General features: G+C 38.1%; 1 protein-coding gene across 2 annotated transcripts in view; it reads right to left on the bottom strand.

Annotated features, from left to right (window-relative positions):
• Window positions 1-13,923, bottom strand: part of npr3 (natriuretic peptide receptor 3) — a 114,350-nt gene that overhangs the window by 26,445 nt on the left and 73,982 nt on the right. For both annotated transcript variants that reach the window (XM_036130983.1, XM_036130984.1), the window contains exon 3: window positions 5,352-5,527. In XM_036130983.1, the coding sequence (XP_035986876.1) occupies window positions 5,352-5,527 (176 nt within the window). The remainder of the gene's footprint in view (window positions 1-5,351; window positions 5,528-13,923) is intronic.

Below are 13,923 nucleotides of genomic sequence, written 5' to 3'. Positions count from 1 at the left end.
CTGGCAAGGCGACCTATTGCACATACTTGTGGACCAGCTCTGGAACTACCATGGACATATGGTTCATACCCAGAACTGCGCACTGAAATGGACAGCATACTGCTTAATGAAAACTCTCTTGAGTTCAACATAGTTTAGATCAGCTTGAATACTAATGTATCAATAATAAAGGCAAATTACTGAAAACAGGTTGAGGTTTGAAACTAAATGGATCATTTACAGTAAAATGTACATTTCATAAGAGGGTATGCCTGAATTATTTTTATTTTTTCAACAAAGCATGATGAGGCAGTGAGTACCTTTCTTGTATATTGTTTAAGGTTTGTGTTGATTCCATCACAGAAATATGCACATGCATGAAAGTATGTGGGTTTTTTTTTTTTTTTTTTTTTTGTTCTCTTTGGTTTGCTTTGTAATACAAACCCTTGTTCTTGTTCCCAGACATAGATATCATTTTCTTTAGGGGATGTCTGAAGGATAAAAAATTCAAAAAACAAGTTCACTTCTAACTCAATGTTGATATTTCAGCATATATGTTGAATGTTTTTGTTATAAATGTACACATGTGCAGTTACAAGCTGAAATTTTTCTTGGTTGACAGATGAAAAATAATAAACACATTTGTCTCTCAACAATCTGGTGCATTTATTCTTAGAATTCCAACAATCACTTAAAAATGATGACAATTTCTTTATTCAGTGCATGAATGCAACTCAAGGTCTTTGTGATTATTATTTGTAATAGAAATATATTCTTTTCATTCAGTTTTGATATATGTGAAACATCCAAATTTTCATGTACAAAACAAATCAGAGCATCAGTACATGTCATTGGAAAGAAGAAGCCACTTCCTAATGCAACAGGACCCTTAGGACCACCTACAAGGCCTTAAGTATGTATGTTCTCAGAAAAATGTATAGCTCTATGGCTTCATCTGCTGTGGTTGGTGAGAGTAAGAAGTTCTCTGACATTATAAGGCAACACAAGCTGAATACTGTTTGATCACAAGGATAAGGTCCTCTTGTTTGACATTCCTGTTTACACGCCTCCACTGCCTCCTGGGAGACCTCCACCAGGTGTTCTCTTCCATCAAACAGATGTGGAATGGTGTACATAAGGATTGGACGTCCACTTGGAGCCACTCCATTTCTGCTGTGACGGATGGTGTGAGTGTTCCACAAGTGTGAAACTTGTTGCAGCTCCTCCTGTCAAAGGAAAAAAAAGTTTAAATTAATAAAAATACTTAATAATTAGGAACTGTTTGTGGGGTGCACACTTTCTCTGAGAGAGAAGAAAGACTTTCAATACCTCTATAATGGATGTGGAGGACAAATCTGGAAAAAGAAAACTACATTTTTGACAACTAGGTAAACATTCATTCTTCAGTAAATACTACGTAATTGATAGTAATTTCACATCAGTATCGGCCAACATTAGTCATTTTTTTTAATGCATCGCTATCAAACTGGTAAGGAAAACTGGCCCAATGTTTTCAAACAATATTTATTTCAATGCTGTTGCCATTTGAGTTTCAAGAGGGCCAGGGGAGGGGGTTGGTCAGGTGGCATTTGTTTGGTAGCTTGACACTGATAATGATGCAGGGTAGGATAATGGAACTGAGGTAGTGAAGCAATGTCAGTGGTGTGCTTGTTTTTCAATGTTTTGAAAGGTTAGGGGAATATGTATATATTATTAGCAAATAATGGTTTATGGCAACAAAAGTAATATCCGATATCAATATAGACCTTCATTTTTATATTGGTGCAATCTTACTAATTGATATATCATAATGTATCATTTACACCGAGTGAATGTGGGGCTTCTGCCAAATATTAGAAAAGTATTTGCTTTATCATTTAGAAATAGAAATGCTTTCTTCATTTCGTAGTATGCTTGACTTTCTGACCCTCTATTGCACACACACACACACACACACACACAAAAAAAAGACTATGATAGCAAGAAAATGTAAGCTTACTTATGATAGTTGATATGACATACCTCAATGATCTTCAGACAGGTAAACAGAACAAGTTGTTTGTCCAAAAAGTCCCCAGAGAAATAATCATCGTCTTTCAGTTTATGAAAACGATCCATCCACGCTTGAGCATGATGTGTCCTCAAAAAGGCCCACCAGCTTTCAATCCGCTGGTTATGATTGCTGGAACCAGAAATAAAGTAGTTAATGGAGGAGCGATCAGCACTCCATCGTAGGAACCTCTGCATTTCTGCCATCGTGACATTTTCAGTTCCAAAATCAGCGCGGATTCGAGCAAGCAGGGGTCCCCATCCTCGTCTCAACTTCTTTTATAAAATATCCAGCAATAATTTTAGGATCACTGCTTGTGGAAAAAGCGTGGAGCCATACAATTTGCCTGGAAAAGCCATCGATTGCCCCATTAATACAGATACCAAACGGTTTCAGTTTATCATAGGAGTCAACATGCCACACCCCTGGGGTCGAGAAATTTTAACAGATGTCTCACTGTACTCTGAGTCACAACATATCCATGTTGAACACATTTAAGGTGGTGAAACTTATATCCATGCTGGCTCCCATAACTCTCCAGCTGTTCAATGAGAAAGGCCGCCACATCCAGAGGATCCGATTGATTTTTTCTTCTGCAGAGTCCCATTCTTTGGAGGATTCTTCTCAATGTTCGCATACTAATACTGATCTCATCCACTGTGTGCAGCAGCATCAGTATCTCTCCGTGTCTTAGACCGAGCATAAAGTAGAACTTAATCAACTCTGGTAAACTTGCCATTGTACTACCGAGTAGATGATGTACATGCTTCTTCTGTCTTAAATGAGTCAGACTAAAAGCATACTAGCGCCACCATCTGGATAGGTTATCACGTTTTTACAAGATAATTATCATGTTTATACAAGATAATTATCACGTTTATACAAGATAATTATCACGTTTTTACAAGATAATTATCATGTTTATACAAGATAATTATCACGTTTATACAAGATAATTATCACGTTTATACAAGATAATTATCATGTTTATACAAGATAATTATCAAGATAATTATCATGTTTATACAAGATAATTATCACGTTTATACAAGATAATTATCATGTTTATACAAGATAATTATCAAGATAATTATCATGTTTATACAAGATAATTATCACGTTTATACAAGATAATTATCACGTTTTTACAAGATAATTATCATGTTTATACAAGATAATTATCACGTTTATACAAGATAATTATCACGTTTATACAAGATAATTATCATGTTTATACAAGATAATTATCAAGATAATTATCATGTTTATACAAGATAATTATCACGTTTATACAAGATAATTATCACGTTTTTACAAGATAATTATCATGTTTATACAAGATAATTATCATGTTTATACAAGATAATTATCACGTTTTTACAAGATAATTATCAGGTTTATACAAGATAATTATCACGTTTTTACAAGATAATTATCATGTTTATACAAGATAATTATCACGTTTATACAAGATAATTATCACGTTTTTACAAGATAATTATCATGTTTATACAAGATAATTATCACGTTTTTACAAGATAATTATCATGTTTATACAAGATAATTATCATGTTTATACAAGATAATTATCACGTTTTTACAAGATAATTATCATGTTTATACAAGATAATTATCATGTTTATACAAGATAATTATCACGTTTTTACAAGATAATTATCAGGTTTATACAAGATAATTATCACGTTTTTACAAGATAATTATCACGTTTTTACAAGATAATTATCATGTTTATACAAGATAAGCAACAAAAAAAATATTTTGTCCAGTGGCAGCAATACTCTTCCGTAGCACTCTGATGTTGGGGAATGCATCAGGAAAAGAGATCGGGAGAAACATTTTATTGATCTTCAGGAGGTGTCTTGTTGTAAGGACAGTCCAAGGAAGCTCTAACCTTCTGATATTTCTCATGGCTATCTGAGGTAGCAGTTTGTACCATCATGCATATTGCACAGTTTACTTACATCATTCTGTAAACTGGCTGCTGTCTTATCTTTTATCTTAACATGAACATTGCATTTTTACATGAATATGCTGCATTATCTATGAATAATTATGCATTATTTTTGCCCCTATATGATACGTTTCCCTTCTGCTCTACAACTTAACTTTAGATTAGCACTCTACAGCCTGAGTATACACTGCTGTTAAACCAAAAGTGAATCTTGGACTTTGACAACTCACAACTTCAATTGTTCTATTCTTTACATATAAAACACATACATATTATTTATATGTGTACCAGTTGTCTATGCGGTAAGAGCACGGTAGCCAAAGTGAAATTCGTTGATCATCCACAATCATGGCTGAATAAAGATGACCATGATTCCACTGGCTACAGAGACTGGTTTTAAAGTTGCAGAATTTCAACTCTGTTTCAAATACCTTGGGATCCCACAGGCAAACAGTAACTTTGAGGAGGGTTCAATGAAGTATGCTGCAAAACAGTACCCACAGAGAACAAGACGTAGACACTTGGTGCCCTACTCAGTAGGGCACCAAATATATAAATCCCACCAAATATAGCGTTCAGTTGGAAAAAGATTCATGTAGTCATTATTACAAAGCTACAGCTAATGTGAAGAGATTAATTAGAGACATTAATATCCCATAATCCACCAGCGGTACTTGATAATAATCAAGTTCCTCATTTTACAGTAAAACATGCAGAGCAGCTGCAGTCTGTTGCATACGTACCGATTTCCTTTCACTCTTCATTACACGAGATAAAAATTGTTAAACGGAATCGAATCCCAGACAAGAAGTCCATGTCTTATCTCAAGTCTTTCAAGCACAAACCTATGTTGAGCCTGGAGTCTATTATTTTTATGAATTGAGTCATAAAAAAATTAAAAATAGAATTGCTCATTGCAATAGTCCTTTTGACTTCTTTCTTTAAACATGCACAACACTTCATGCTAGTACAATTTCTATGCATTTGAAACACTTGTCATCCATTTTCCTACAATGAAAGCCATTTACAAGCACAACAAATGCAGATCTGAACTACATCCTAGTGGTTGTAGGACAGGAACGAGGTACCAAAGGTGACCAAATAAACCGAGTTTCTTTTTGTGGGGTCTTACCTTGAGTCTCCTCGTTTTGAGGTCAAGAAAATTCTACTGGAGAAAACAATTCCGACTGAAAATGAGAACTGTTCCGATAAAACTGAACCATTTTGTTCCAGCCTTCTTGAATTTAATGTGCACTGTAGCTCATAATTTTAGTTAACTTCAGAAAATGAATGTGCTTCTCAAATTATAATGTTATAATGTTTTCATATGTAACAGACAGAAATACGTACATTTCCACAGTCATTGCAGTCATAAAGGCCAAGTCCCTCTATGGACCTTTTCATCTCCAGGGAGAAGTTCTCATATGCTGGCTTAACTGTCCTGAGCAGAGTCACGGTGTTCAGGGAGGCATAGGCTTGCCTTGCATCTTCGTCAAACTCATCCTCTCTCCTCCACGAGCCATTGCCTGGAATGTTTTAGATAAGTGATAATCATTATTGTTTTAACCAAATCAGATCTGGTCATATTACTTATCAGGCTAAAAACTTAACAGCGTACGTGGCTGTCTGTCCTGTGTATGTCTCTGGGTTGATATGTGATGGACTGGTGACCTGACCAGGCGGCCAGTGACACTGCAAGGATAATCGGGTATAACAAATGGTTTTGCCTGCTTATAAAAAGGCAATTTTTTAATACAATGTGTGTTTTCAGTTGGCTGCACTGGACAAACATACTCCCTGAGAAGCTTAGGTGTGCAAATTAGTCTTTAGGGTTAACTGAGACCTGTACCGAGGTCTGAGAGTCTGATATCAGTCCTCTTTTGAAGACTATGAATTACTGTGTGTAGTTGCATGAATTAATCCCTCAAAATTCCTTCCATGATACATTCATGCCTGCAGTAAATTCCGTGCAGTAATCTTAAATCTCATATACAGAAATGTGCAATCGGACATTCCTGGGAAATTAGAAATGATTTAAACAGTCATCCATGTTAATTACTAGAATTAGCCGTTAAACAATATGTAGTTATATCCTTTAATTCTGAATCTGGCGCAAGTACGGTGGAGACTAACTACCAATGAACAACAGAACCAAACATAACATGCTTCTAGCAAAAATATCTTCCTAAAATAAACCTTAGTAATGGGAAGGGAAATAGCTACATAAATAACTAAGTAAATCAACTATAATTACAATTAAAATAACGACATTGATAAACATGGTATACAAAAAAAGGTGCACATAGTTTAAGTAAGCACGAGGTGCATTGGATGACGCAGAGGGGCGCTGCCGGGTACCGTAGCGAGTGTCAAGCCAATAACAGCTTGCATATTAGCTTGTGGAGGTTTTATGTTGCTTTCAAACATCGAGAACGTTGAGCAAGTAAACAAACAACGCCTATCCAAGCGGGCGGGGGGAGTAAAGCATGGTGGACCGCCAGGCTTATAATACGGTGGGTGAAACACTGTAACATTTGTCTCGAATTCCCATTTCTCTTTAACAACCCCTTTCTTAAAGGGTAATTCAAATCAACTTTTCATGTCAATAAATGGTTGTCTTATAGTGCTGTCTACATATCCTGGTCATTATTTTGACATATTAGTTAAAATCCTGATTTTGTGTCTAAAACTTCCAGTGTGGCAGCCTCCTAAGGTTAAAGGGGAAGTCTGGTCAACAAGGAAAAATCAGGGGATCATTAGCTATAACTAAAACTAATACGTTCGTGGTGATTTAATGAATTAAGCGTTCATTAACGCAATAAGAAAATAAAAGCATATTGTTGTCTGAATCACTGTGTATGGGGGTGGCCATTATTACCCAAATATGGGCAAATATGGCTGCCTGACATCACATCCTGTGACGTAATGTTGCGGAGCCGCACAGCGCTTTACAAGCAAATTCAATAGGAGCTGTTGTACACAGCTGTGATCAGCAACAATTATTTTTGAATTTCAAGAGGAGTTCATCATTGAAATTCGCGAGAGCTATTGTTGAAGCAACAATGCCCACGTGCATGGCAGTTGGATGTTCATTCCAAAAAAACGTAAAAAACAAAGCAACTGGACTTGTTTTCCGTAGTTGAAGACGTTTCGCTTCCTCTCCCGGAAGCTTTCTCAATTCAAAAAGTCTGGAGTAATGATGAGTACCAAGCTTTGTACCATTCCAAACAAAGGCCTGTAATGGCTTAGATAACATGCAAATTCAATCGAAACAGGTCCACCCCTTAGTAATGGGCGGTCGTTAAAACCATTAAGCCAGCGGAATGGACCGAAACTGGTCCACTCCTCTGTAACGAGGAGTCGTTAGAGTTGTTATTGGCTTGGCTTAAAGGAACAATGTTTTAATCACCTGAATGAGGGTGAGAGTTAAGTTGACGATTGGCTGGAATTAATCCTATAGCTGTGTTGTAAGTTTTTGAGAGTTGGAACCTAAGGCCTCCTCCTCTGTTTAAGGTTGGTCTTTCTCTCTTGACGTAGATGGCTTCCTTCACACCCCTTTCAAACCATCTGTCTTCTTTGTCCAAAATGTGAACATTTTGGTCCTCAAAAGAGTGTCCTTTGTCCTTTAGGTGTAAGTGGACAGCAGAGTCTTGACCTGAGGAGGTAGCTCTCCTGTGTTGAGCCATGCGTCTGTGGAGAGCTTGTTTGGTTTCTCCAATATAAAGATCAGAACATTCCTCACTGCACTGAACTGCATACACCACTCCGCTCATCTTAGGTTTGGGGGTTTTGTCCTTGGGATGCACCAGCCTCTGTCTGAGGGTCCTGTTTGGTTTGAAATGTACTGGGATTTTATGTTTGGAGAAAATCCTCTTGAGTTTTTCAGAAACTCCAGCAACATATGGGATGACGATGTTTTTGCGTTTATTCTTCTCACCATTATGTTCTGCAGCGGGTCTTTTGGATTTTCTTGCTGATTTGACAAAAGCCCAGTTAGGGTACCCCCAGGTTTGGAGAGCATCTCTGATGTGTTTCTGTTCCTTGTGCTTCCCTTCTGTTTTAGTCGGGACATGCTCGGCCCGGTGTTGTAAGGTTCTGATGACGGAAAGTTTGTGCTCCAGTGGGTGGTGTGAGTCAAAAAGAAGATATTGGTCTGTGTGGGTGGGTTTCCTATACACTTCAATGTTGAGGTTTCCATCTCCTTCCATGTTCACCAAACAGTCGAGAAAAGGTAGCTTGTTGTCATTGGCATCCTCTCGAGTAAACTTGATGTTGTTGTCCACCGAGTTGATGTGTCTTGTGAACGCTTCCACTTCTTTTAGCTGGATTTTGACAAAGGTGTCATCCACATATCTAAACCAGTGGCTTGGTGGTGTTCCTCTGAAAGTTCCCAAAGCTCTCTTTTCCATTTCTTCCATGTAAAGATTGGCTACAATAGGTGACACTGGAGATCCCATGGCACAGCCATGCTTCTGTCTGTAAAATTGATCGCTGAACTTGAAATAAGTAGTAGAAAGACAAAGGTCCAGTAGGGTACAGATCTGGTCCGGAGTGAAATTAGTTCTGTTATTAAGGTCACTATCTTGTTGAAGACGTTTCCTGACTGTTTCTACTGCCTCTGATGTAGGTATGCAAGTGAAAAGTGAAGTGACATCGAAAGACACCAGAGTTTCCCCTGGTGCCATCTTTAAATGTTTGACTTTGTTAGCAAAGTCCTTGGAGTTTTCTATGTGGTGTGGTGTGTTCCCCACCAGGGGGGCTAAAATACTAGCAAGCTGTTTAGCAATGTTATATGTTACTGAATTAATGCTGCTGACAATGGGTCTGAGTGGTGTTCCTTCTTTGTGAATTTTTGGGAGTCCATATAAGCATGGAATGTCTTCCCCTGGATATAATCTATAATAAGATGAGCGATTGATTACCTTGTCTTTTTCTAGTTTTTGTAGGTAGTCAGTGATTTTCTTTTTGTAGGAGTTGGTAGGATCCCTTTTCAAAGACTCATATGTGTTGGTGTCACTCAGTAGAGTGTGAATTTTGTCCTGGTAGTCTGAAGTGTTGAGGACCACGGTGCATCTTCCTTTGTCTGCTGGTAATATGGTGATGCTTTGGTCCTGGCTAAGCGATGTTATGGCTTTCCTTTCCTGTGGTGTGAGATTGGAAGGAGGTGGTTTGGCGCTAGATAGGGTAGCTGTTATTTTCATCCTGAGTTTTTCTGCCTCTGTTTCAGCCAGATTGTTGTTCTTTATGGCCGATTCCGTGGCCGTTATTAGTTCCACAATGGGAACTAATAACGGCTTATTTGTTGTCTTTTTATGTCTCTAAAATGTAAAATTAGTATTAATTTAAATTTAAACACTTAATACCACGTCTATCTTTGTTTAAGAGGTTAAAAAAAATATTTCGTCATGAAAACGGATATTTATTTAGAAGGGGACAGACAGGGCATTGGGACTTGCTCTACAGTTGATACCGCGACCTGACGTCACAAACTGGGAGGAGGCAGCACTGTTGTTCACAAAGATGGCTGCCCCCATAAAAAGACCTTCAAATGAAAATTACTCTTAATTAAAAAAGCTTATCATTTATTGAACAGTATGTAATAATTTTATATTTAAAGTACTTTCAGCACTTTGAATTCTGATTTTGACCGGACTTCTCCTTTAAATGGTAGTCTTGCATTGGATTTTGAATCTATATTGCTATTGGTACAAAAGTTTTTGGGATATCATTTGGAAGAAACTGACAACAGTAGCGCTGCCACTAAGGGGAATAAAAACCAGCTCCATCTTGTGCCTTCATAGCATGCAGGCACAACTCTGGCTACCTGAGGAAACAACTCTGGATAAAATCATAGGTATAAGCATTCATAAGAGGGGAGTAATTAAAGAGATCTATACTATTAGGTCTACAATCTCCTTCCCTTTCCATTATTAAGTCACATTGGGAGAAAGATCTGGCAATAACATTAACAGATGAGCTCTGGCAATCTGTTCTTCGCAGGGTGCACTCCTCTTCTATATGTGCCAGACATAGGCTCCTTCAATTCAAGGTCCTACACATTGAATTTCAAAAGAAAAGCTGGCTAGGTTTTATTTTTTTCCTCTGATTAGTTACACTTGTTCTTGGTAATTAGTTTCCTACTCTGTTCACCTGTTCACTGCTTATACCTGCCTCCCTTCTCCGTTCTCTGTCAGATATTTGCAAGCCACTCTGTGAGTCCTTTCCAGCTGACCTGTAGATAGTGACCCGATTAGTATTTTGGTATCCGCGCCAGCCTGTTGCTGTATCCTGTTTTTTCCTGTCTGATACTGACTGCCTTCCTGTGTTACCTGACCTGAACCTGAACTTGTACCTGGACATTCTGAGCTTGTCTGATCCCCGTCCGTATCTTTGCCCATTGTGTACCGAACCGGACCTTATTATCTGACCACCGAGTCTGTCGGCCCCATTTAACCCATCCTGTTTCAGTCTGTTTATTTTTCGGATTCTGTGACCTCCACTTGTTCCTTATTAAACCTGCTTTAATTTAACTTATTACTTGTCTGGCTGAATACTGGATCCTTCTGTCCCGTTCTTGACACTTTCTTAACACGTAAATGGTTATATAGTCATTTTCAGATGTCCTAGAAAAATACTATTTGCTTTTATTGTCACAAATCACCAAAAGTCTGTGTGTTGGCAACAAATATCCACATTCCTGAGTCCATTAATGAAAAGAGATGGCTGTTTTATTCTTGGAAAACACATTTTTGTTGCTAGATAGACCCCATGAATGGATCAGAAACAGATCCCAAATGAAATAAAAATAAAATTTATTTAAGTCACACTCAAAAATATTCTAAGCTCTGACAGATCTAGATTTAAAGAGATTTTCACATGGAACACATTTAACACTGGTCAGGCCCATCAGGCAACACTTGCAATATCACCACCCACACGCACAAACATAAAACACCAGCATTCCCCTGATCACACAACTGGTTTTTGCATCACACAATACAATATTAACCCTTTCCAGACACCAGAATGTATTGCTTTTTCAAATGCTGTGGTACCCAAGTATGATGTGGCTGCGAAAGCTACTGAATATTTATATTTACATTTTTTTAGATTCTTATTTTACAGCGATCTTATTTTAAAGGTAATACAATATGTTATTAGGAGAATACAAATAGCTTGAAAAGAAACATCAAACTCGCCTATGCTTTAAATATTTCTGGAGAAGTGTCTCTGTCTATCATTATGCTGGATGCAGTCCTTGGCTATCCTCAAAGCATTCACTGAGGTGCTTTGGAAGCCTTAAAGTTTTACTGACGGTGAAAAGCCATAAAATAACAGATTTTTTTTTTTTTTTGGCACAATGTCAGCAAAAGTTAAGCAAACTTCAAAAATGTAGGTCTGCTGTTCCACCTAGCTGGTATACTACTGTACTAGACACCCCAACAGCACTGGATGTATCGCTGCTACCTCGGGGATCACATTTTTAAATGGAATAATTTATCACTCTCTCATTGGAGAATGCTGCTGTCAAAGACTACTAAGCATTTAAAAAACTACTGAAGAGTTACATTTTATTTATATAAAATTTACATTTTATTTTATGTATGATGATCAAAAGTAGGTAGGGCCATCCTACCGGTTCCACAGAGCTTGTAGTGGGTCCTGCTCTTAAAGCTATTTTCATTCTGCTGTGAAGGAGCTCTGTTTTGTTGTTCCCAATATCTTCAAATTGCAGTCAGATTCTTTGTTTTTGCGTGTCCCTCATAGTAAGACTACAAAACAATGCAAAAAACTCACTCACTACTCACTGGTAAGATCCTATATATCCTCATGCGATTGGCCACATGTTGACCAATAAAAACAAGTTCTGGCAAGCGGAAAGGTGGGGCCTGTGCACTGAGCAGGCCCCACCTCGGAAGCTAGATGCTCAGTCAATACCTGGTAGCTTGCTGTGCAGTTTTCTGTTAAGGTTAAAGTGACCCTACATCTTTAAAACTTTGCTTCTATGCTTCTTTTTGCCCATTACAGTCTCCCTCCATAGCTGAGAGGCTATCGTTAGTGGTAGCCGGCCGGAATAGATAAACATAATTTAATGAAGCCTCTAAGAAGATCATTTTGCCATGATGAAGAAAGTTTCACTTCTTTTTCACAGTGAGTAGATGTCCAGCACTCTGCCTGCCTAGCCTGTTTCTGATCAAGGTACTATTCCTGAAATGTCCTGTATCACCTCACCCCTGTTTTACAGAAACTTCACTGACTCCCGGTCAAATTCACAATTAAATTTAAAATTCTTCTGTTTACATTGGAGGTCATCCACAACCTCACTGCTCCTTACTTTTCTGATCTCCCCTTCTGTCACCTCCTCCTCCTGTTTCTTCAGATGATCTTCCTAAATCCATCTCTTTGCTCCCTTTTTCACCTCAGTACCTTTGAGAGCAGAGCTTTCACTCTGTCCTCCCAAACTTCTGAGTCTGGATTCAAACATATGTAGTGTCAATATTTCGGATGTCTGATCAGATAGAATTCCAAACACATCTCTTCAAGACTGTTTATTCTCTGTGATTTGAATTTTTATTGATGCCTGTGCAAATTCTAAGTTATCCGGTCATCGCAACAGCAAACAGGCTTAAATCGGAGGCAACCGGACTTTCATTCAGTTGTTTCTGAAAACGTTACGACTCCTATCTAAGAGTCTTTGTCAATGACTTTGTCAAAGACTCCTGGATACAGCTAACATAACCAGATTGTTAAGAGACATTAGCATTTCATGATAATTTACCAACATCATTGGCTGATAATCAAGCTAATTCTTTCACAGTAAAACATGTGCAGCCACTGCAGTCTATATCTCACAGGCTGACTTCTTTTCCCTCTTCATTACGAGATAAAAACTGTTACTAAGGCTACGCTCACACTGCAGCCTGAAGTGACCCAGTTCAGAATTTTTTGCCCATATGCGACCTGGATCTGATCTTTTCAAGACAGTCTGAACAACACAGATCGGATTTTTTCAAATGCGACCCAGGTCGCTTGGACATGTGGTCCTGAATCCGATACCTATCTGATCTTTTCAAATGCGACCTGTGTCTGTAAGGCCAGATCGCATTCATCCGACCTGTACGTCATTGATACTTGACAAACGTCAATGCGTTTACTCGCTGCTCTGGCTGCCGAAGATGTGTGTTTTTACATGAGAGCGCTAAAGAGATCTGTTCAGACGCACCTAAAGCTTGCCTTTGTCATTCGAAAATTATGAATGAAGTCCGTATCAGTAAAGCCGGACACATCGCTAAAATTTGATTTTCTTCTTTTTTGATCTTCTGAAAATGATTGCATTGTAATGTGCTGGCTCCGGTTGGAGAATAACGTAAAGAAAACAAGATACGCTGCAGCATTACGATCCATGTTTACTTCCGCAAACAATGAGCACGCTTGCTACGTATGGCGTCATCGCGTCCTCTACTGTGCATGCGGGACGCTTGGGTGTATGAATGCAGTTCACACAGGAGATTACATACAGGTCGCATATATTTGGAAATGTGAACGGACACGCAAAAAAATCCAATTTCACAAAAAAATCGAAATTGTGCATCAAGGCCTGCAGTGTGAACATAGCCTAAGACTCAAGTCTCAGCCACGAGTCCAAGTCAAGTCTCAAGTCCTTAGGGCAAATGTCAAATTTAATCTGAACTCCAGCTACTCGAGCTGGAGTCTCAAAATTCGTCGTCATCTCTGTCCCAAGATTATGAGATCATGACTGAAAAACAATGTTCTTAGATCACCATCCTGTTATTATCAAAACAAAACTACTTTTGTTATTCCAAGATAAAAAAATATATAAAAAGCTGCTTTCAAATTATGATTTTCTTTATTAAGAGAAAAAAGCTACCAAACCACCCTAGCTGTATGTGAAAATAGAATG

This window comes from Fundulus heteroclitus, unplaced genomic scaffold (genome assembly GCF_011125445.2).
Source record: "Fundulus heteroclitus isolate FHET01 unplaced genomic scaffold, MU-UCD_Fhet_4.1 scaffold_40, whole genome shotgun sequence".
NCBI classification, from domain to species: domain Eukaryota; kingdom Metazoa; phylum Chordata; class Actinopteri; order Cyprinodontiformes; family Fundulidae; genus Fundulus; species Fundulus heteroclitus.
This window is presented reverse-complemented; position numbering and strand designations above follow the sequence as displayed.